This window comes from Ursus maritimus, unplaced genomic scaffold (genome assembly GCF_017311325.1).
Source record: "Ursus maritimus isolate PB19 unplaced genomic scaffold, ASM1731132v1 scaffold_2, whole genome shotgun sequence".
Classification (NCBI taxonomy): domain Eukaryota; kingdom Metazoa; phylum Chordata; class Mammalia; order Carnivora; family Ursidae; genus Ursus; species Ursus maritimus.
In genome coordinates, this window is record NW_024424452.1 from 100,679,022 (window position 1) to 100,698,074 (window position 19,053).

The 19,053-nt window shown below is 55.9% G+C and overlaps 1 protein-coding gene across 1 annotated transcript in view; it reads right to left on the minus strand.

Annotated features, from left to right (window-relative positions):
• Positions 1 to 196: 196 nt before the first annotated feature.
• Positions 197 to 19,053, minus strand: part of CACNA1S (calcium voltage-gated channel subunit alpha1 S) — a 67,871-nt gene continuing 49,014 nt past the window's right edge. Inside the window, exons 28-44 of the mRNA XM_008685179.2 lie at positions 18,363 to 18,446; positions 12,756 to 12,812; positions 11,776 to 11,904; positions 11,547 to 11,612; positions 10,890 to 10,981; positions 9,989 to 10,148; positions 8,914 to 9,041; positions 7,831 to 7,927; positions 7,400 to 7,502; positions 6,327 to 6,428; positions 5,902 to 6,026; positions 4,561 to 4,689; positions 3,515 to 3,765; positions 2,101 to 2,183; positions 1,260 to 1,351; positions 906 to 1,049; positions 197 to 771 (exon numbers count right to left, since the gene is read on the minus strand). Coding sequence (XP_008683401.1) covers positions 520 to 771; positions 906 to 1,049; positions 1,260 to 1,351; positions 2,101 to 2,183; positions 3,515 to 3,765; positions 4,561 to 4,689; positions 5,902 to 6,026; positions 6,327 to 6,428; positions 7,400 to 7,502; positions 7,831 to 7,927; positions 8,914 to 9,041; positions 9,989 to 10,148; positions 10,890 to 10,981; positions 11,547 to 11,612; positions 11,776 to 11,904; positions 12,756 to 12,812; positions 18,363 to 18,446 — 2,094 coding nt within the window. The 3' untranslated portion in view covers positions 197 to 519. The remainder of the gene's footprint in view (positions 772 to 905; positions 1,050 to 1,259; positions 1,352 to 2,100; positions 2,184 to 3,514; positions 3,766 to 4,560; positions 4,690 to 5,901; positions 6,027 to 6,326; positions 6,429 to 7,399; positions 7,503 to 7,830; positions 7,928 to 8,913; positions 9,042 to 9,988; positions 10,149 to 10,889; positions 10,982 to 11,546; positions 11,613 to 11,775; positions 11,905 to 12,755; positions 12,813 to 18,362; positions 18,447 to 19,053) is intronic.

The following is a 19,053-nucleotide window of genomic DNA, read 5'->3' on the forward strand; positions in this document are numbered from 1 at the left end:
CAGGAGAATCCACATTCTCCACGATGGGCCCCTCTTTGCCGCATGCGGGAACGCAATCCAGATGGCCCCTCTGTCCTCCCAGGCCCAGACTCCCAAGCCCATGAGCGGGGCTCCTGGGAAATGGAATGGGGAAGGGGGAAGACTGAGGAGAAGAGTAGGAAAGGTTTCCAAAAAAGGAGACAAGCGGGGGCCAGGTGCCAATGTCACAGGCCTGGAGACTTTAATGTCCTGCTGGTGGGAGTGGCCTTCTGCCAGCCAACACTGGCACGGATGGGGCCTAGTTGAATGACGTTAGAGGTTCCATCCAACCGTGCCTCTTGCTGGTAGAAGAAAGGCCTGTCAATCTACTTCTTCCTGACTTTTTTTCAGTGGTTCCCGACCACCCCTACTCAGCCCGTCCATTGAACTGCGGAGAGAGAGAGGGGCTGCCGTGGTGGGCTGACCCTTCTCTGCCCCAGCAGCCCCTCCCTCACCATGGGGCACGCTAGCTCTAAGCCCATGCTGCTGCTGTGCGGGCCTTCACGGCCTGGGCGGGATCAGGGTCTCCCTGGAGCCCTGATGCTGGTCCAGGCTGCCCAGCGAGGACCTGAGGCTCCAGCGTCCCAGGGCACTGGCCAGGCCCTCTGGGGACTCTTGTCTTTTCAGCAGCTCTGTGGCTGCCACCTCCACTTCCTCTGGTGCCATCTGGCAGGCATCTGCCAGGGCCTGGCCGGTCACCATGACAAAGTTAGCGTCAGCCGCCAAGGTGTCCAGGCCTCCTCGAACCAGAGCCTGCGGGGAGGACAGAAGGCTGGGTGGGCTCTCCTGAGGAGCCGCCTCAGGGCTCTGCCTCTATTGGCCAGCCCAGGCCAGCCCAGGGCCATCCCTGAATGCCGCCCACTGCTCTGTCGCCGCCCCCACCTCACCTCTTGAATCAGCTGTGCTGTTGCCGGAGTCTGGCACAGGGAACCACTCTCCTTGGTCCTACTGCTGTGGGATGCTTCCTCAGGCAGAGCGCCCGGGGTAGGGCTCCTCCTCGCCTCAGGCAGGGGAGGCTCGGCCCTGGCATGCTGTTCCAAATGCACGAAAGCAAAGACCCCAACAGGGATGCTGGAGCCCCCTGGGATCCGGTGAAACTCCAGCTCCTCAGAGGAAGCCTCAGCCAAGACCCACAGAGAGGGGAGGACCCAGGGGTCCGGCCCTTTCTGTTATTAATGGGCAAATTATGGTGGCCCCCCCTCCTCTGTATAGAGTTTCTTCCCAGGCCTCTGCCCCATTACCTGGCAGGGGGCAGGAGATGCCTGGGAGCTGGAAATTTCTCTCTGGGTCAGCTGTCCTTTTAGCTCTTCCACACAGGATTTGCTGTGGGGTCCTGGGGGCAAGACAGGGCAAGGGCAAGAGGGGCTGCTGAGTCCTGCCACAGCCCTGGAGTCAGCAGAGCTCCACTTGGCCGGGCAGCCAGACCCTCAGAGCTCGCTGAGAGCCTTGGGGCTGTGGCAGGTGTTGCTGGCGCCAACCAAGTCCAGGCCGGGCAGGACCCTGCGTTGTCCCCTTGCCCCTGTACTTGCCCTAGTCTCTGTCCTTGTGGGCTTGGAGGGGGGATCGGGGCCAAAGTTTGACCAGACCTTCAAGCTCTTCTCCAGTGTGTCCCTGTGTGCTTGCATGCAGAAGTGTGAGTGTGCGTGTGTGTGTGTGTGTGTGTGTGTGTGTACGTGCTCTGGGGAGCAGGGCAATTGCCCTCATCTCCATTGAACTTGGGCATCGTCAGGGCTTCTGCTGTCACACACAGCAGTCTAGGACCTGCTGGGAGATTGCTAGACCATCCGCTGCAGGTCCCCAGGGCCAAGGGGTCATGCAGCCATGGGCTGTCCCTCGGAGGGGTGGGGTAGGGGGGTGTGAGTTTCCTGGCACGCCCCCTTCCCACCACTCAGTTACCTAGACGGCACCCTTCTCCTCCTCCTGGATGAGGAGCTGGCCCTGACAACTCTTCCATCCCAGGCCCAGCTGGCTCCCATTGCGACAGGCTCCCAAGCCAGATTCCCCAAGTGTAAGGAGAGAGCCAGGCTCCCCAGGCCTGTCTGGGGGGAAGGCTCAGCTTCTAGGTGCACAGAAAAGACTGACCCAGGACCCTTCGGAGTTGGCCAAAGGCTCCTCTGGCAGCAGGCGTCTCTGTCTCTCCAGGGAACTCCCTTTCATAGTGGACGCTGAAACGGAAACAAGGCTGGTGAGCCCGAGCAGGCTGCTGGTTCTCCTGCCATCATGCCCCTCTGTGGCCCCTCAGGGTCTGGACCCCTCATTGGTGTTGTCCTGACTGTAGGGCTGGTGCTCGCACTGCTCTCTGCCCAGCCAGTCCTTGCCCTCTAAGAGAAAGAAGCCACATACATCCCCTCCTCTTCTCTTTTGCTCAATGGATGCCCTTCCTGCTACCCGTTCCGCATTCTGTTCATCTTCCGAGGCCCAGCCCCAGTCTCACACCCTCGAGGACACTGGTTCTCAACCTAGGTGGCACACTGGATCACCTGGGGAGCTTCCAAAACCAGTAGTGGCTCTCCCATCCCCAGAGTCTGCGGTGAGACCCCAGGCACTGCAATTTGGGGAGGCTGAGAAACATGGGTGGAGAGGAGGCTGGCATGTGGAGGCTCAGTGGAGGCTGAGAAACATTGCTTAGTTCCATTCTAGGCCTTTCCAGCCCCTGGCAATCAGGACACCTGCATTCTCAGGGCACCTGCCCTTTGTGATTATTTGGTCACAGTCATGTCCCAGGACACGTGTCCCAAGAAGACTACAGTCCTTTCAGGGCAGATCCCAGGTCTGGCGCGTCTGTATCCCCAGAACACCTGGCACCCTGCTGACCCGGGCACAGGCGCCCTTCCGGCCCTGTGGGGCTCTGAATGGAAGGGGGTGTAGGCAGTCCTGGCCGGGGGAGTAACTGCTCACGGGGTATCTGCCCTGCCTGCCCATTTCGGACGGTGTGTGACAGCCTTTCCAGGTCCTCCTATCTAGAACGGAAGCTCTGCTTGGACCTCAGCCCACAGGTGATGATTTCTGAGAAGCTCTCCCCCTCATCCTGCTGTTTTTCGTGATACTTTCGTAATCACAGATTATATTTAGTCTACAGCTCAGGGTGGGAGAGAGAGGACCCGCTCAGCAGTGAAATCTCCCCGGAACCCAAATCCAACAGTTAAACTTTAATTTTCCACAGTTTTTTGTAGTAACTCTTTTTGTGGTAACTCTCTCTTCCAAACCTGCTATGTTCCATGGGTCCCAGCTCCTAGACCTGCTGTGGAGGAGGGAGTAAAGGAACCACAGGGCATTTGTGCCAATGCTGCCCTCTACTGGCCAACAGAGTCTCTGCAGTCCAGGCCTGCCTATTGCCTTAAGGTGGAGGATGGATCCCAAAGGACACAAAGGCAAGCAAAGGACAATCTATACATTTCAGATGGGCCCTTCCCAAAGAGCCTGGAACCCACGAACCAGGTCTTCCCAGCCCTACCCCAGGATCCCTACATCCAAAGCTGGCAGTTGCTGCCACTGCCTGGAAAACACCTGCCTGTTGCTATGGTTGCTGTTGTCATAGGCAATGTTGGCGTTGGCATTGTTGGTATTGGCACGAGCAAGAGGGTTGGTGCTCGGATCTTGAGGGAAATCCTCCAAGAAGACAGGTGATTCCAGCTCTTCCATCTCTATCTCAGCAAACTGGAGCGGTCTCTGGTTGGCCATGACAGGGGGCAGGGAGTTGGTCCTTTCCAGGAAGTTGTCCACCTGGCCAAAGAGGCCTCCAGTCCTCTAGGGGCAAGGAGGAGAGTGTAAGGGCTGAGAGCAGTGACTGGGGATGGGAGCTGAGAGTGCATGGGGCTGCCATCCTGGCATGACGTACTGGGAACAAGTGATGGTATGAGAAGACAAACCCTATAAGGCCAGAGGAGAATGGACTGGGCTATAAGGTCAGAAAAGGGATCACGATCTCCCTCTTCAGAGAGTTCTCAATTAAATGGGGTAGACAGGACACAACTAAGGAACTACACAGGAGACACAGACTCCAGATAGGGAAACATGTTGTCACGTAAGGAGCACTGGCATTGGGAGTCTGGAGAACTGGTTCTAGTCCCACGTCTAAAACTAACTTGCTAAGTGATATTGGATATCTCATATCATCTCTTTGGGTTACCATTTCCTCAGGGATAACACAAAAAGTTTTAACTAGGTGGTCATTAAGGACCTTTTAGTTGTATAGTGTCATAAAAAAAACACTAGACAGAGCAAAGGATTGAAGACCAGTGTAACTGGAAGCAGGCGGAGCATTTGGTAAGGAAGGGATTCTAAGAGATGAATGTCAACTAGGGCTTTAGGGGAGATGAGGATGGCAGTGAGGCTTGGTAGAGGAAGGGAAGAGAGTATATGTTATATTTGACAATGCCAGTAGGTTGCGTCATTGATTCTGAATCCCAAGAGATGTGGGCTGTGGGTGTTTTCGGTTTCCAAATTCCCCTCCTGTATGGCTGGGCTCCTGGCCCTTATTTCTATGGGATGTTGCTGCTCCCTGTGCCCAGAACACATGGGGTGGTCTCAGCCTTCACTCACCCGGAATATCCCTTCCTCCATCGCAGCCTCTACCATGGCTCTCTCCAGCTCCTCTTCAGCTGTCAGGTCTCCTGAGATGGTGCGGCGGATCTCTGGGGCTGCCTCTTCCTCAATGGTCCGCAATCCGGCCTGGGGATGGAAGCTCAATGACTCCTCCAGTCCAGTGAGGGAGACCAGACTGCTTCCCACAGCCTCACTCATTTCTAGCCCCAGCTCCAGCCCCACTCTCTCTGGACCTTCGATGTCCCAGGGCTCCATGAGGCCCTGATCTGACCTCTGGGATGGTCCAAACCCTAATGGCTCCCAAGGAGTCTTCTCTCAACCTCATGGGTGATTTCACACCCTCCCAGGCCTCCAGGTGGAAAAATCTTTTTACTCAATACAGTCTTCTAGACAAACGATCTCTTTTGATTGAACACGTCATTCATGTAATTTTTTGAGTTGATCAAAGAAATGGGACAAATCACGATCAGTATCATCTGACAGCTTGCAATGAGAACACAGCAACATTTCTGTGACATTCCTGTCCAAGATGTGTGGCCTAAATCTATCATGAAGAAATAGCACATGAACTCAGACTGAAGGATATCCTGGCAATCTTCAAAAGTGTCAAGGTCACATCAAGGAAAGACGGGCAACTGTTCTGGATGGAAGAGTCTACGAAGATATAAAAACTAAATGCTATGTGTGATTCTGGATTGGATCTTTTTACTATAAAGGACATTATTGGGACAACTGGTGAAACTGGCATGAGGCCCGAGGATTTGATGGTAGTAAAGTCTCAATGTTAATTTCCTAATTCTGGTGGTTGCATTGTGATTTTGTAAGAGAATTATGGAAGAGAATGCCCTTGTTGCATATGAAAATGTTCCGGATTGATGGAACATCATGTTGGGAATTACTCTCAGAAGGTTCAGAAAAAAAGGTGTTTGTATTATACATGCAACTTTTAAAATTGTGAGATTGTTTTAAAGTGAAAATTGCAATTGAAATAAGTTTTTGAGCACGCAGCCCACATGCATGTGTATTTTTGAATTTGTACATTGTGTGCATTATAATTAACACCAAAAAATAGAAATAAAAAACAGAAGAGATGAAACAAAATTTTAAATTTCTTTGCATAACAGTGGATCATTTTAAGCACTCAAATCTCTCTTTTGAACAAATCCCATTTCTTTTGGTCCTATCATCCAGAGATGGAGGAGCTCCTGGCCCTTCTCCTCACTCACATGGCTCCCTCATTCCCTCTCTGCTTCCATCACTGGCCTTCAAAGACAGGAAGAGGGAGCTGGAACCTGGAGACCTGGCTCAGTGGAGTGCTGGAGCTCAGGCTGGGCTTACCTGGATCTGTATGGTGTCCTTCTTGGGCCGATACCCATAATACTCTTCCTGACGCTTCATGAACTTCCGGAAGTGCTCCTGGATGAGAAACGTGGCGTAGAACTTCCCTACAGTCACCTCATCATCTGCAGAGGAGCCAACAAGGGATGTCCTGAAGGTGGGTAAGAATCTGAACTGGGTTCAGAGTGGGAGCCAGGGGTAGCCAGGATCGGGCAACTCAGGACACTCCTCTCCTTGCCGACTTGGACAGTGGGCAGTTTCTGTCCTAAGGCTGATAACCTGCCCTGATGGCCACCAAGGGTTCTATCCAAGGTATTTACAAAGGGTCTGGGCCATTCTCAGATTCCCACAGGGCTTCCTGGAGAAGTCCTTTGCCTCCTTTCCTCAGTGGCTTCTGGACTCTGGTCTCCCAAAGCAGCACCCACCTCCAATTGGAGGAATGACCTGGTCCAGGAGCTTCATGCTGGTTCTCTTCCAGATCTTCTTGATGATGGCCCTCAGCTCCTCATTGGCCTGCTCAAAGTTACCTGGGGGCAAGGGACAGACAGAGGCAGCCCTAAACTCACCTAGCTCAAGGCCACGGCACTTGACAAAGCCACCTAGGATTCTTGGAACACCTCACTCAACAAATGTTGGCTGAGGTTTTGTTTGGTTGGTTGGTTGGCTGATTGGTTTTGGCAGCTACTGGGCTGAGCACTGGCTATGGGGGAGGGCATCACCATCCCCATGGGGCAGCCCAACCCTTGGGTCATGTATTCACTCCCCATAAGCCTTGGCTTCTAGTGCTCAGTATGGCTGCCTTTGAAGGCTGTCTGTCATCTCCTGCTCTTCTCCCTTTCCCCTCAAAAGCCCTCAAATCCCCATGTCCTCTGGTCTGTTCCAAGGACCCGCAGGCAGCCTTCCTGCTGCCCTAACTTAGTTTCTCCAGTTCTTGACTCTTGGCCTTCCTCTCCTTGCCCTCCCAAGAAAACCTTCCCTGGGGCTGTCTCAGACACTGGCAGAGGTCCTGATGGCCTTCGGGATGGCTCTGATAGAGCCGAGCCCTAAGTGAGGGCTCAGGAACAATACCAAGCCCCCACCCTGACTCCTTTCCCTGCTCCCACCATGTCTGCCCTCCTGGCAGCGGGGGACTTGCAGGGTTAATGGAGCGGAGTGTGGACTGCCGGCCCAGTGCAACTTGAGGAACTCCTCTGCTCCCACCCAGAGCCAAACCTCTGGTGGCCCTCACCTCTACGCTAACACTGCCACTTCTCTGGCCCCGTTCAGACATAGCTGTGTGGAAACAGATCCTTAGCGATCTTTGCCCTGTAGAGAATTTTTCAGTTCTCTCTAAGCCCTGAAAGGCATGAGAGTGTTGTGGTCATGGTCTGGGGTCCTCCTTCTACTTTTCCCCATGGCTCTTGGTTCCAACCTTTAACTCCGAGAATCTGGCAGAATCTGTACGGGAAAACTCATCCTCTGAGAAAAGGGAGGGGGCCGCCCACCAGAAAGCCCTCACCTTCTGTCTTGATCTTGAGTGCCGTACGGACCAGGGCGAAGAGAGTGGCGTTGAAGGTGACCGTGCCATCGCTGTTCAAGGGCATGTTCATGCCCACCAGGCGCTGCGAGGGAAGGGCAGTGACTGGCTGCGGAGCTGGGACCAGGCCAGGCTTGGCAGGTCATCCCAGCCTGGTCCGTGGACTGGGAGGGGATGGGACATGAAGGCTGGGGTTGTGGGTGATTCAGGATGCCCTTCATGAGGGAATGGAAAGATGAGTTGGGGGGACAATGCTGAGACTTGAGGTCCTCAGGGAGGGACTTGGGGACCCAGGAGATGACTGCTCTAAAATGACTCATCCAATCAAGCCCTCCCTCACCAGCTTCCCTGTCCCAAGGTACCTGAGCCTCTTCCTCTCCCGGAGCCCACCCCTCCCCGGCAGCGCTGGTTACCTTACATGCCACCCGGTGGGGGCAGAACTTCCCAAAGCCCAGAGGGGGCTGGATCCGTCTCAGCAGGGTCACCACATCCAAGTGTTTGATTCTGCCCCTGCAGGAGGACACACAGACTTGTATCCCTGCAGCCCATCCCCCCAAGACCCTTCCTCCCTGCTTAGAGAATGGGCCAAGGGGAAGAGAGCCAGGCCACAGGGGCACACTTCCTATTTTCCAAGGAAGTAGAAGCTGAGCTCCCCCTTTAAAGAAGAAACAATGTTTGGGTTCACTATTGCCCATCGCCAGGAATGGGCTGTCCTTTTGGGGGCAGATGTCTTTTTGAGAGCAGAATTCCTCAGATGTGGGATCTCCATCCTGGTGTGGAATCTGGACTTCATTTTCCCCATGGCAGAGCCTTCCGTGGGTTCTGTTTGAGCTGACTGGGGGGGCTCTTGGGTTTTATTAATAGAAGTAGAGGGTGTGGATCATTGGAGGCGGAAGCTCACTTCCAGAGACGGGTAGAGAGCTGGAGAGCTGTGTCATAGGTTGTTGTAAGGATTAAATGAGATAATGTATGCAGTGGTTAGCACAGTGCCTGATGCCTGGGAAACATTCATCAAATATGAGCTTATTACCTTTTTTAGAAAGAATGTAAAGCAGTAGTACTTCCCAAGGTTTAACATGAATACGCAAGCCCTGAGGTCAATAAGCAATGCAGATTCTAATTCAGTCAGTCTGGGGTGGGGGGTGGGGGCTCTGCATTTTCATCAAGCTAGGACACTGCTGGTCCACGGACTACAACTCGACTAGCCAGGGCCCGCTGAGGTACTGAGTTCCCTGCTCCTGGATGTGGCCAAGCAAAAGCTGGGTGACCATCTCCCAACAGAGTCAAGGGGTTTTCTGCCCTGCGCGGCTGTGGGGTCCCTTCCAACCCTAAGAAACTCCTATTTTCTGATCTGGGACCTCAGATAATGAAGGGAGAAGAAGCCCACTCATTCTTATGAAACTGGAGAGTGACTCCCTATAGGGGACTCCAGGACAGGGTCTAGGATGGAAGGGGGGACAGTTGAGGGACGCACAGATCTTATAGACTGGACTCACTTAGCCTCCGGGTCATACTCTGCCCAAATGGCCTTGAACTCATCCAGATGATGAGGGCCCAGGATGGACCAGTCCCGCGTGAGGTAGTCAAAGTTGTCCATGATGACAGCTACAAAGAGGTTAATGATCTGCAAGAAGAGAACCGAGGGCTCCCAGCATGGAAAAGCCGGCGATAATGGGGATCGGGTCGGGGGCCGGGAGACGTCCACGGGGTAAGGGGGCCAGAGCTCCTTCCTCCCTGGGCCCTTGCTTGCAGCCCTTCTGAATGACCTCCCTCCCACACAAAAGCCACCTGTGTCACACCCTTGGCTCCCGCGCTGGCAGCGTCCTCCGATGGGGATCTTGGCGCTCATCCTTGAAAACTCAGCTCAAGCACCTCCAATCTCAGCCTCTTGCCCCCACCCCAGAGAGATGATCCCCCTCAGTGTCCTCACTGGGCCATGGCCCCATTACTGCTCTGGCCTTGTCGGTGCATAGGGGGTGTCCCTTTGAACGGCAAGATGTGCTTACACCTGGATTCCCCGGGGCCCCAGTGAGCTTCTTCAGGGCCGGGCTGGGTCTCAGCATGTTTCTACCCTCTGCACTGAGCCCAGGGGCACACGGATGCTCACACAACAGTTTTGACCAAATACAGGAAAGAAGAAAGAGTGAAGGAACGACAGTCCCTTGGATGCCGCTGGCCCTTGGCCTTCCACAAGAACGGACAGCAGCCCTGGAGTCTGAGAACAATCCACGCTCTGTTCCTAACCCCGTCAGGGACCTCCTCCAGGACCCTGTTTCCCCTCACAGGGGGGGCAACTTTCTCTTCAGAGGAATAGGGAGGGACAGGTGGCTTTATTGGGAGCCCCTATCTGTTTAGGACAGAGCCCCATTAAATTCTGCTGGTTACTAATGGCTAACCCAAACAGGTAAAACTTGTCGGCAACCCCCCCGGAGCATGAGGAAGCTCTCAGAAAATCAAGTCACCCCCAGGATGGCCATCTAACCAGAGTCTCCTGTGTCCTGGGTCCCCGAGGCCAGTCCCCGAGGGACAGAAGCTGACCGAAGGGGGCGGGCTCGTGCGCGGGCGTCTCACCAGGAAGGCGCAGAGCATGTAGAAGCTGATGAAGTAGTAGTAGGCGAAGCTGGTGCCGCACGTGTACTCCTCCCCCGGGGCGTAGTCGGACCCGGGCTCACACCGCTTGCCGTAGCTGCAGGCCAGGAGGATCTCCTGCCATGCCTCACCTGTCGCGCACCTGGAAGAGGCGGGATCCTGCCGGCCCGTCCCCTCGCGTCGCCCCTCAGGAGGCCAGCAGCCTGGCAGGTGCAGGGTGTGGACAGGTGGGCAGACGGGGGCTGCCCCCTCCAACCCCCTGCCCCCCCACCACAAGAGGCAGTTCAGACCCCTAGGTTCACCAAGGAGCTCAGTGTGAGGCGGGCCTCAGTTTCCCCTCTGTGCTGCAGCTCCCCTGCTCCCTATGCGGCACTACGCGCGGGAGCTAAACTAAAGAAAAGGGGTCTCTTGGCTGCAGGGGCACAATCAACCCATGATTCAAGTCACTGGTGGGGGACCGCAAGGGAGAAGGCCGTGCTGAGCGAGCTGCGGCGAGGTCACAGGCCACTGAGGCCCCACGGCTCCCGTGGAGGGACGACCTCTGGCCTCTGTCTCCTGCTTCAGCAGGATGAGATCAGGGGGACAGGCCATTCTCCACTCAGGACTGGCTACGTCATTTTCGGGGCCCAGTGCAAAATGGGGCCACTCGTTAAAACTGATTTAAAAAATGGATGGCATTGGTTGTGCAATGGGGAGCATAGCTGACTTCTTAGAGCGATTAAACATTTCAAGACGGGGACAGCAGAGCCTCGGCTCATGGAGCACGGGGCACTGTGTAGCTCCATGGGCCCCAGGGCCAGGAAGCCGGGGCCCTGCCTCTGGGCAGAGTAGAGCAAAGCAAAGGCGGAGGGGGGCGGGAGCGCGGGCAGCGGGAGCCTCGCACCTGAAGAGCAGCAGCACCGCCTGTGGGAAGGTCTGGAAGTTGTTGTTGCGGTTTATTTGGGTCCCGTCCACCATGGCGATCTTACCGAACATCTGCAAATCACAAAAGGCTCCCGCCTTGGGACCGAGATCGCAGCCGCCCCTCAGCCCAGGCCCACCATCCTCTCCCACCTCACCTACTCCCCTCCTTCACCCCTACCCCCTCCAAATCCCCTTCACCACAGGCCACGGCAGACCCGAAGCCAAGTTAATTGGATTATTTTCAAGGTTGGGTGAAGCTCTTCCCATCAAGCCAAAGGGAAGCAGGACGGCGGGCCGGTTTTCCCAGCACAAGCCAACTTAGGGACTCCATGCGGGGAATGGGGGGAGAGGGCTCGCCGGAGGGTAGACTGAGACCACCCGAGGCCCTTATCGGTGGCCCCTGNGCCTGCCGAGGTTCCTCCCTGATGGCTCCCAGCCGACCCGTTCTGCAGTCACTGGGGACAAGGTGCCCAGGGTCCTTCCTCAGTCCTGCATCTGACACCTTGGTGGCCAGGATGGAAGAGGCAGGGAGGGTGGAGGGTCCAGCCTCCATGCCGATTAGGCCTCTCTCTAGGGTCCACAGATGCCCCCCTCTCACGCAGCCAAGACCCCCGACCTGGGCCTGCCTGCCGCTCACCTGCATGCCGATGACGGCGTAGATGAAGAAGAGCATGACGATGAGCAGGGCCACATACGGCAGGGCCTGGGGGCGAGGGCGGGTCAGCGCGCTCGCTGCTCTGCAGCCCTTACCCGCCCCGAGCTCCCTGCGCACCCCGCGGCCACCCCGGGGCTCTGCCCTGGGCGAGAAGGACATCGCACACAGCCTCTCCAGGTCCCCAGTGGTCCGGTGGGCGGGGCAGGCCCACCTGGAAGGACTTGATGAAGGTCCACAGGAGCGTGCGTACTCCCTCCGCCCGGCTCAGCAGCTTGATCAGCCTCATGACCCGGAACAGGCGAAAGAAGGCGCTGGAGATGCGGGCACTCTCGTCGGGGTCCTGCGGGCCAGCAGCCCCAGAGGTCAGTCTGGAGGTGGCACCTCAGAGGGGTAAGGAGCAGGCGGGGCGGGAGGGGCGATGTGTGTGTGCCGGGGAGATGTCCATGGTGGAGAGGAGTCCCAGCCCCGCCTCATGGCCCCTGCTAGGCACTAGCGCCCCATCCTCCTCAGGCTCAGGGCTCTGGGCTTGCTGAGCCAAAAGGAGGGGGGTGTGCGGAGAGTGCGCTAAGCCCATTCTCCGGAGAGGCAGCAGGGACTCCACCCTGGGCCCCCGTGCGGCTGCAGCCAGGCCCACAGCCTTCCTTCTGGGCCCTCCTGCCTCATCTCACCTTCTCCTCAATCTGCCACTGAGCGGAGGACACTTTCAGTGCCATTTCCCTAGAGCGTGACTGCTCTGTCCCCATCAATTCAACATGGCCACTCCACCACCCCACCCGGCACATGGCTGTCCTAAGCCAGGCAAGCCTAGCCTTAGACACCCGGATAACTCTGGAAGGGGAGAGCCCTGCCAGGCTTCCTGTGTCCCCAAAGACCTTGTGCCAGCGAACTGTCACTAAGGTCCTGCACCAGCTAGCAGTCACCGTCCTCTCTGGATGCTCCCATCTGAACAGAGGGGGCCAGAGAGACCCCTCACCCCGTTTCCCAGGGCTCTGAGAAAGCCACTGCGTCCATGCACATTCTGCCACAGAGCCCCAGCTCCCGGCCTCCCCCGAACCCTCCAGGGCACCTGCTCTAGGGAAGGAAGCCCTGCCGGGTCCACCCCATGCAAAGCCATGGCCAGGCCTGAGCATGCAAGCCGCAGGGCGGAGAGCTGGCGGGCGTGCTGGGCAGGCTCATGCAGCCCGGAATTACAACGTTCCCGCAGCCTCCACCCAGGCAATACAGTCCTCCGCTGGAGGCCAGGAATGTCTGTGGAGAGAAGAGACCAGGGGAGGGGCAGGGGAGGAGAGAGAGGAGGAGGGACATGGGGGAGGGGGCAGGTGAGGAGAGGCGTCAGAAAGAACACACAGAAGAGTTAAAGAGAGAAAAAGAGCGGCAGGGCATGAAGACCCCAAGTGGCTGCCAATCAGGGGTGGGGGTGGGTGGGGGTGAGGACGAAGCTGTGGGGACAGGGAGGCAACAGGCTGGGGACAAGGGAGCAAGGAGGGAAGACCAGACGGGGACAGGTCCTGTCCCGTCCCCGGGATGTGCCTACAGCTGACAAGAGGCCCAAGTTCTTCCCATGTGTCTGGGTTATGAGATGCTGGGGACATCCCTGAGGGGACACACGGCAGTGCCCACCCATCACTCTGAGTGGACTCACACCCCTGTCCAGGGAGGCTACTAGCTCGCTTGTGCCACCGAGGCCCTTAGGGAAGTCCCATCCTCCAGGGGCAAAGGCCCTCTGTGGGAGTCCGAGCACCTCCCCCGCCGCCCCAGCTGACGTCTGTCCGCCCCTGGCCCGTGACAACGGCCAAGGCTGCCATCCCAGCGGCCGGGTTCTTAAGAGCAGGTGCTGCATGTCTGAGAACAGCAGTCTTTCCTATGTACCCAGGTTCTCTCTTAGGCCACCTTTCAGGAGAAACCCTTGTCCTACAGTCACAGGACAGGGGAAACCATTATTTTATCTTCCCATTATCTGTGGGTGAACTGGTTCCCAGTACACCGGGTTTCCCAGCCAAGCAACATCCCCCCCTGCCCGCCCCCCGGGCCACTGGTTCTCAAGCCTGCGGGCCCTCTGGGAATCACAAGGAGAATGTAATAGATTCCTTCCTGGGCTCCCCACCCAGGCCAATTAAGTCAGCTTCTAGGGGATGGGCCCGGCTTCAGACGTTTCAATGCATCCCAGGGATTTTAATAGGCAGCCAAGGACGACCACCAGTGTTCTGGACCTGCGTGACCCATGTGGTAGCTTCCAGGCACAGGAGACTGAGTTACAGTGAAAATTAAATCTAATGAGAAATTCATTTCCTCATTTGCACCAGCCACATTTCAAGTGACCGCTGGACACGAATGCCTAGCGGCTACCGTACTGGATGGGGCAGAAGATTTCTATCAGTGCGGAAGTTCGGACAGACAGTGTTGCCCTAGTCTGCTCTCTGGTTTGTACGTCAGGAATAGGAATCAATATTTAAATGTGAAGCCTTAACATGACTTCAAGGAAACGTTACTGGTACTTCTGCTCCTAAAAATCAAATAATGACCGACACCCTCTGGGTCCTCCGACACCAAAGAATTGTTTTGATTCATCCAGGCTTCCTCTACACAGACTCCGAACTTCAAAAAGTAATTACCTTTCATTTGGGCTGTTTATTTTGGCTGTTTAGAGTTTTCTCTTCTAACTTTGCTTTCAAACCCTGGGGCCTTTGGGACGCTATTCCCCAGTGGAAATGGAACATAGGTGGAAATACGCAATACCCACACACCCACGCACGCACACGTGCACGCTGGTGTTGCCTGGGACCCACCCTGCCCTTCGTCTGCCCCACCCTCTTGGGATCTGAGCAGACAGAGTTCTGCCATTGTCTTTCTGTACATGGGGGCGCACAGGATTCCCAGGCCAAGCCCTCCCCCAGACAGTCAATGAGGCAGCCAAGTGCCCAGAAGGTTCTGCTCCTGCCAGGGCTCAGCCTAAAGGAATCTCAGGCTGAGGGCTTCTTCCTCACAGGCTCCAGGCTTTTCCTCAACTGTCCACCCCATCTCAGGGGTCTCTAGTGCCAATCCTCTCCTCCACCTCTCCACTCACCACAGGGTTCACCCCTAGGCTGGCCGAGTCTAAAGTGCTCATCATTAGGCCGCGGGACGTTCAGAAGGAAGCCCTACCCATTGGGGAGGCCTCTGGCTTTGGGGCTAGTCCCCCAGCCACCCCTGAACAGAAGCCCATCACGGCCAGGGTTAGGGTGGCTCAGAAGGCTGAGTGCTCTTCTCCACGCCCCTCCTACGATACAGCTCAGCAGGCACTCTGTGCCCAGAGGGCAGCCAGCTTTGGATTTCAGCCTTGGCTTCTTGGATCTCTTCTTCCCTGTTCCCTGCTCCCCTCTTTCACCCTGCAGTGACTGCCGGCTTCAAATCTGCAGGGAGGCCAGCCTGGAGAGCTTGACTTGGAAGAGCTCAAACAGGGACCTCTCTGGCTGGGACCTCCTGCCTGCCCCCAGTGCTGTTTCTCACTCCACTCGCAGGGCCTCATCCCCTCCACCCCACTTCTCTTGGTCCAGCACCTGAGGCCATATGCCTCCCTGCTCAGCCTGGACCCTTGTCTTGCCATTTCGACAACGGCCGTGCTTACATCGAGACGTTCCATCCAATGTGCCGACTCTCCAGACCACACCTGGTGTCTGGTCCCTTTCCCCAAGCTCCCGGGCCACCGAGCAGAGCATGACTCCAGGGAGAAACCGAGCTCACGAGGCCCACCCCAGCCCCATCATTCTTCCTGCAGATGGAGTCATCACTTCGGCTATGCCTCAAGAATCAATTCCCACCCTCATGCCCACTGTCCTGTCCTCCCTTCCAGTGGAAGATTCTGCCTGCTGCCTCGGACACTCACATGTTGCCCAAGATGAACGCCCTCTTCCCTCCTCCCCATGTCCCTGCTCCCTTGCACCCTTCACAATTCTTACACCCTCTGCTTACACTCTTCCTCTTCCAGTGGTCTGACTTGTGTCCTTTGCTGTCACCCCCCAGAATAATCCATTCCTCAACAATCTTTTCTCATGCTGTGAATTTCTCCCCTGCCCTGGCTCTGCCTGTAGTCTCCCTTTCCCTAAATGAATCAACACCCACCGCTTTCTAGCAACTACCCACTGAACTCCTTGCAAAAGCTGTTTCCTGTACACATGGCCATTTGTTCTCACTCTCTGGTCACTGTTCTATCCTTATCATTGGCTTCAACCCCACAGTCTATCCTGCTCAACGGATGGCTTCCTAATGGCAAACCGAGTGGCTTTGCTGGCTTGAGCTCTGTGGGATCTCAACTCCGTCGCAGCTGGCTAGTCCCACCCGAGGCTTCGACCGTCGCCTCCGTGCATCAGGGGCCAGCCCGGTTCATGGAACCGCTGCTCTGCTGTTTGCAGAGTGACGTTCGGCTCCTCTCCTGCATTTCCAACAACTTGCTACCCATTTCCACTTGTGTACCCAGCACCCAAACCCACAGCACCAGAACAGAATCATGGTGAGTGTGTCCCCCCAAGTCTTTCTTTTTGGGGGGTGCTGAGTCACCCCAGACTCCTTCTTCCTGTGGCCCCAGGCCACCAAATCCTGTTGCCTCAGAGCTTTTCTGTTCCTCTCCTGACATCTGAGCCCTGACTCTCATTGCTTTATGCCCATTTGCTTTATGTCCCCTCTTGCTACCGTGGATGCTTCCTTTCCTAAATCCAGCTTCTCGCCTGGCACACAGGGTCTTAACCCCTTCCATTTATTCAAAGGCTTTGCTCCTATAGTTACATCCTCACTACCAGGTATTTCCAGAGCCTGAGGATATGCTGTCATTTCTCCCATTTTCAAGGAAACCCTCCTTGGCTCCACATTCTCCCCCAGCCTCTTTCCTATTTCTCTCTGTAGCAAAACACTCCAAAGGAATTGCCCCTCCTTGCATTCTATGCTCTCCCTCCCCGGTCCACTGTAACCAGGCATTCTTTCCCATAATTCCAATGAAACTGCTCCTGCCAAGGTCCCCGCTGATCTCCCCATTGCCAAAGTCAAGTCAATGCTCAGCTCTCATCTTCCTTGACTTTTCTGTTCTCCTTGATCTCAGGACACCACTCTCTTTTCATTTCCCTGCCTCAGTGGCCAATGCTTCCCCAGTCTGTTTGCTGGTTCCTCCTTGTCTCTCCAATCACTGAACATGGGAGCATTCCAGGGCTCAGCCTTCAGACCCTTTCTCTCTAGATACCTCCTCCCTTCTCAGCAGACGTCACCCCCTCCCCACGACTTTAAATACCATCTTCATATTTAGACACCCCCAACCTGCCCTAACCTCTGAGCTCCAGACTCATCAATCCCAGCCTGCTCGGTGTCTCCATCTGGATGCCTCATAAGCATCCTACATTACCATGTCTAAAACAGAAATCTTGGTTTCTGCCCCACGCCTGCTTTTCTAGTACTTTCCATATCTCAGTAAAAGGAAGCTCAATTCCTTGGACAAAAATCCTTATAGTCACCTTCAGTTTTTTTTTTTTTTCTTTCTCACTCTAAATCAGGGCCATGTGCAAATTCTGTCAGCTCAACCTTCCAAACAGATCGGATGTGTCCAATTCTTGCTACGTCCACAGCTAACCCCCTAGCCTCCATCACCTCTCATGGGTAATCGCAACAGCCTCCTGACTGCCCTCGCTGGGCCAGGCCTGTGTCCCCCACGGCTTGCTCTCAACACAGCAGCCAGGGGGATCCTTTTAGAACTAAAGCGAGACCAGGTTCAAGCCCTCCGAATGGCTCTCATCTCTCTCAGAATAAAACGCGAGATTGTAACCACGGCCTCCAAGGGCCTGCGTGATCTGGTCCCTGGCCTTCTGTATCTGACCTTCATCACCACCACTCTCCACTCCAGCCACGAGGGCCTCCTGCCACTCCTCAGACTCAGGGCTTTGCACTCACTCACTTTTCTCCCCTACAACACTGTCCCAACGCCTGCAAGTCTCACTCCCCTGCTTTATTCAGGTCGTCGCTCAAATACCCTAACATCAACTCTTCATTCCCTTCCCTTCTAAGCTCTTCTCCTGCTTGGTTTTACTTTGTAATACACACTGGGCAGACCTGCCATGTTCGAGATTTTTTTTAATCGTCTGTTTGCCCCCATGCTCTTGCTCGTTGCTGTATCTCTAGCACGGGTGGGAGGTACTCGACAATATCCCGTAATAAGGAAATAAATGACCTGCTCCCTAACTGGGCGCTCTCATTTTAGTCATTCTTACCTCTTGCCCCTTGCCTCCAGCTGACCTTTTTAGAAGAACACCTTTAATCCTTGTACAGCTCTGTTCAAAAACCTATGACTTCCCATGGCCTGCGGGTAAGATTCAAGGCCTCCGCTCCAGCCGCACCTCCCCCTTCCCTCCTCCGCATGTTCACGTGCTTCTGCCAAACCGGACGCGCAGTGCCCTGAATCTTCTATCATTCATTTCCGACTCGGCCCTGCCTGCCCAAGCCCTGCTTGCTCTTCCCTCTGCCTCTGATCACCAGCATCCCTTCTCTGAGGACCCACTCCAGTGTGTACCACCTCCGTGAAGCCTTCCCTGATCACACCACCCAGAGAAGACCTTTCCCTTCCCCAACAGCTCTAGCCTTGGGCAGCCTGGCACATGGATTATGTCCGCCTGCAATCTGAGTTATCCGTCCGCTCTGTAGGCTCGTGGCTCCTGGCGTTTCCAACTTTGTAAATCCCCAGGGTGCCGTGCTGCACACACAGTGGGTACCCCACCCATTTCTGTGGACCGAGCAAGTGCTTGCTCCCCCCCCACCCCGTGATGGCTCTGTTGGCCTGATACTCACGTCGATTTCACTGAGGATGACGTCGATGATGCTGCCGATGACAATCAAGAAGTCAAACACGTTCCAGGGGTCCCCAAAATAGCCCTGGGAAGGACAGCGATGGGAGAATCGGGGTGAGCTCTGGGGGGAAGGAGTTTGGGTGGCCAGCAGGTGGTGGGCCCCGGCTGAGGTAAAGCAGAATGGCCAAGCCAGGCCAGGGTGGGGTTCGCGTGGCTCTACTCTCCACTAGGGCTCCCGTGTGCCCACACACCCTGCTACCCCTCTCCCTTTGGCTCTGTATTTTTCTTCCTCCAGAGCATGGTGTGGTCAGAGGGGAGGGAGAGAATGGTTGAGAACTCAGGATCTGGGGTCCTGGTGCAGACGGAGAACTCTTTCATCCTCCCCATCTCGAAGCCCTGTCTGGGGCTCGATAGTGCGGACCTGCCAGGGGGTGGCCGGGCCGGGCTGGACGCAGTGGGAGTGGACTGGGGAACCAAAGACACAGCAAAATACTCCCCCAGCCCTGGGCCTCTTCTTCAGAAGCTTAAGGGGAGGCAGGGAAGTCAAGCTCAGAAAGGGCACCGGGAGGAGGCAGCCAACACCTATTGTCATCGCCAGCTCTGGCAGGCTGAATACCTCGTATGCCCGCGTCTGAAGGTGGAAACGGGCCAAGGAGTGAGCAGGGTGGGAGCAGAAGTGCTGGACAAAGGGG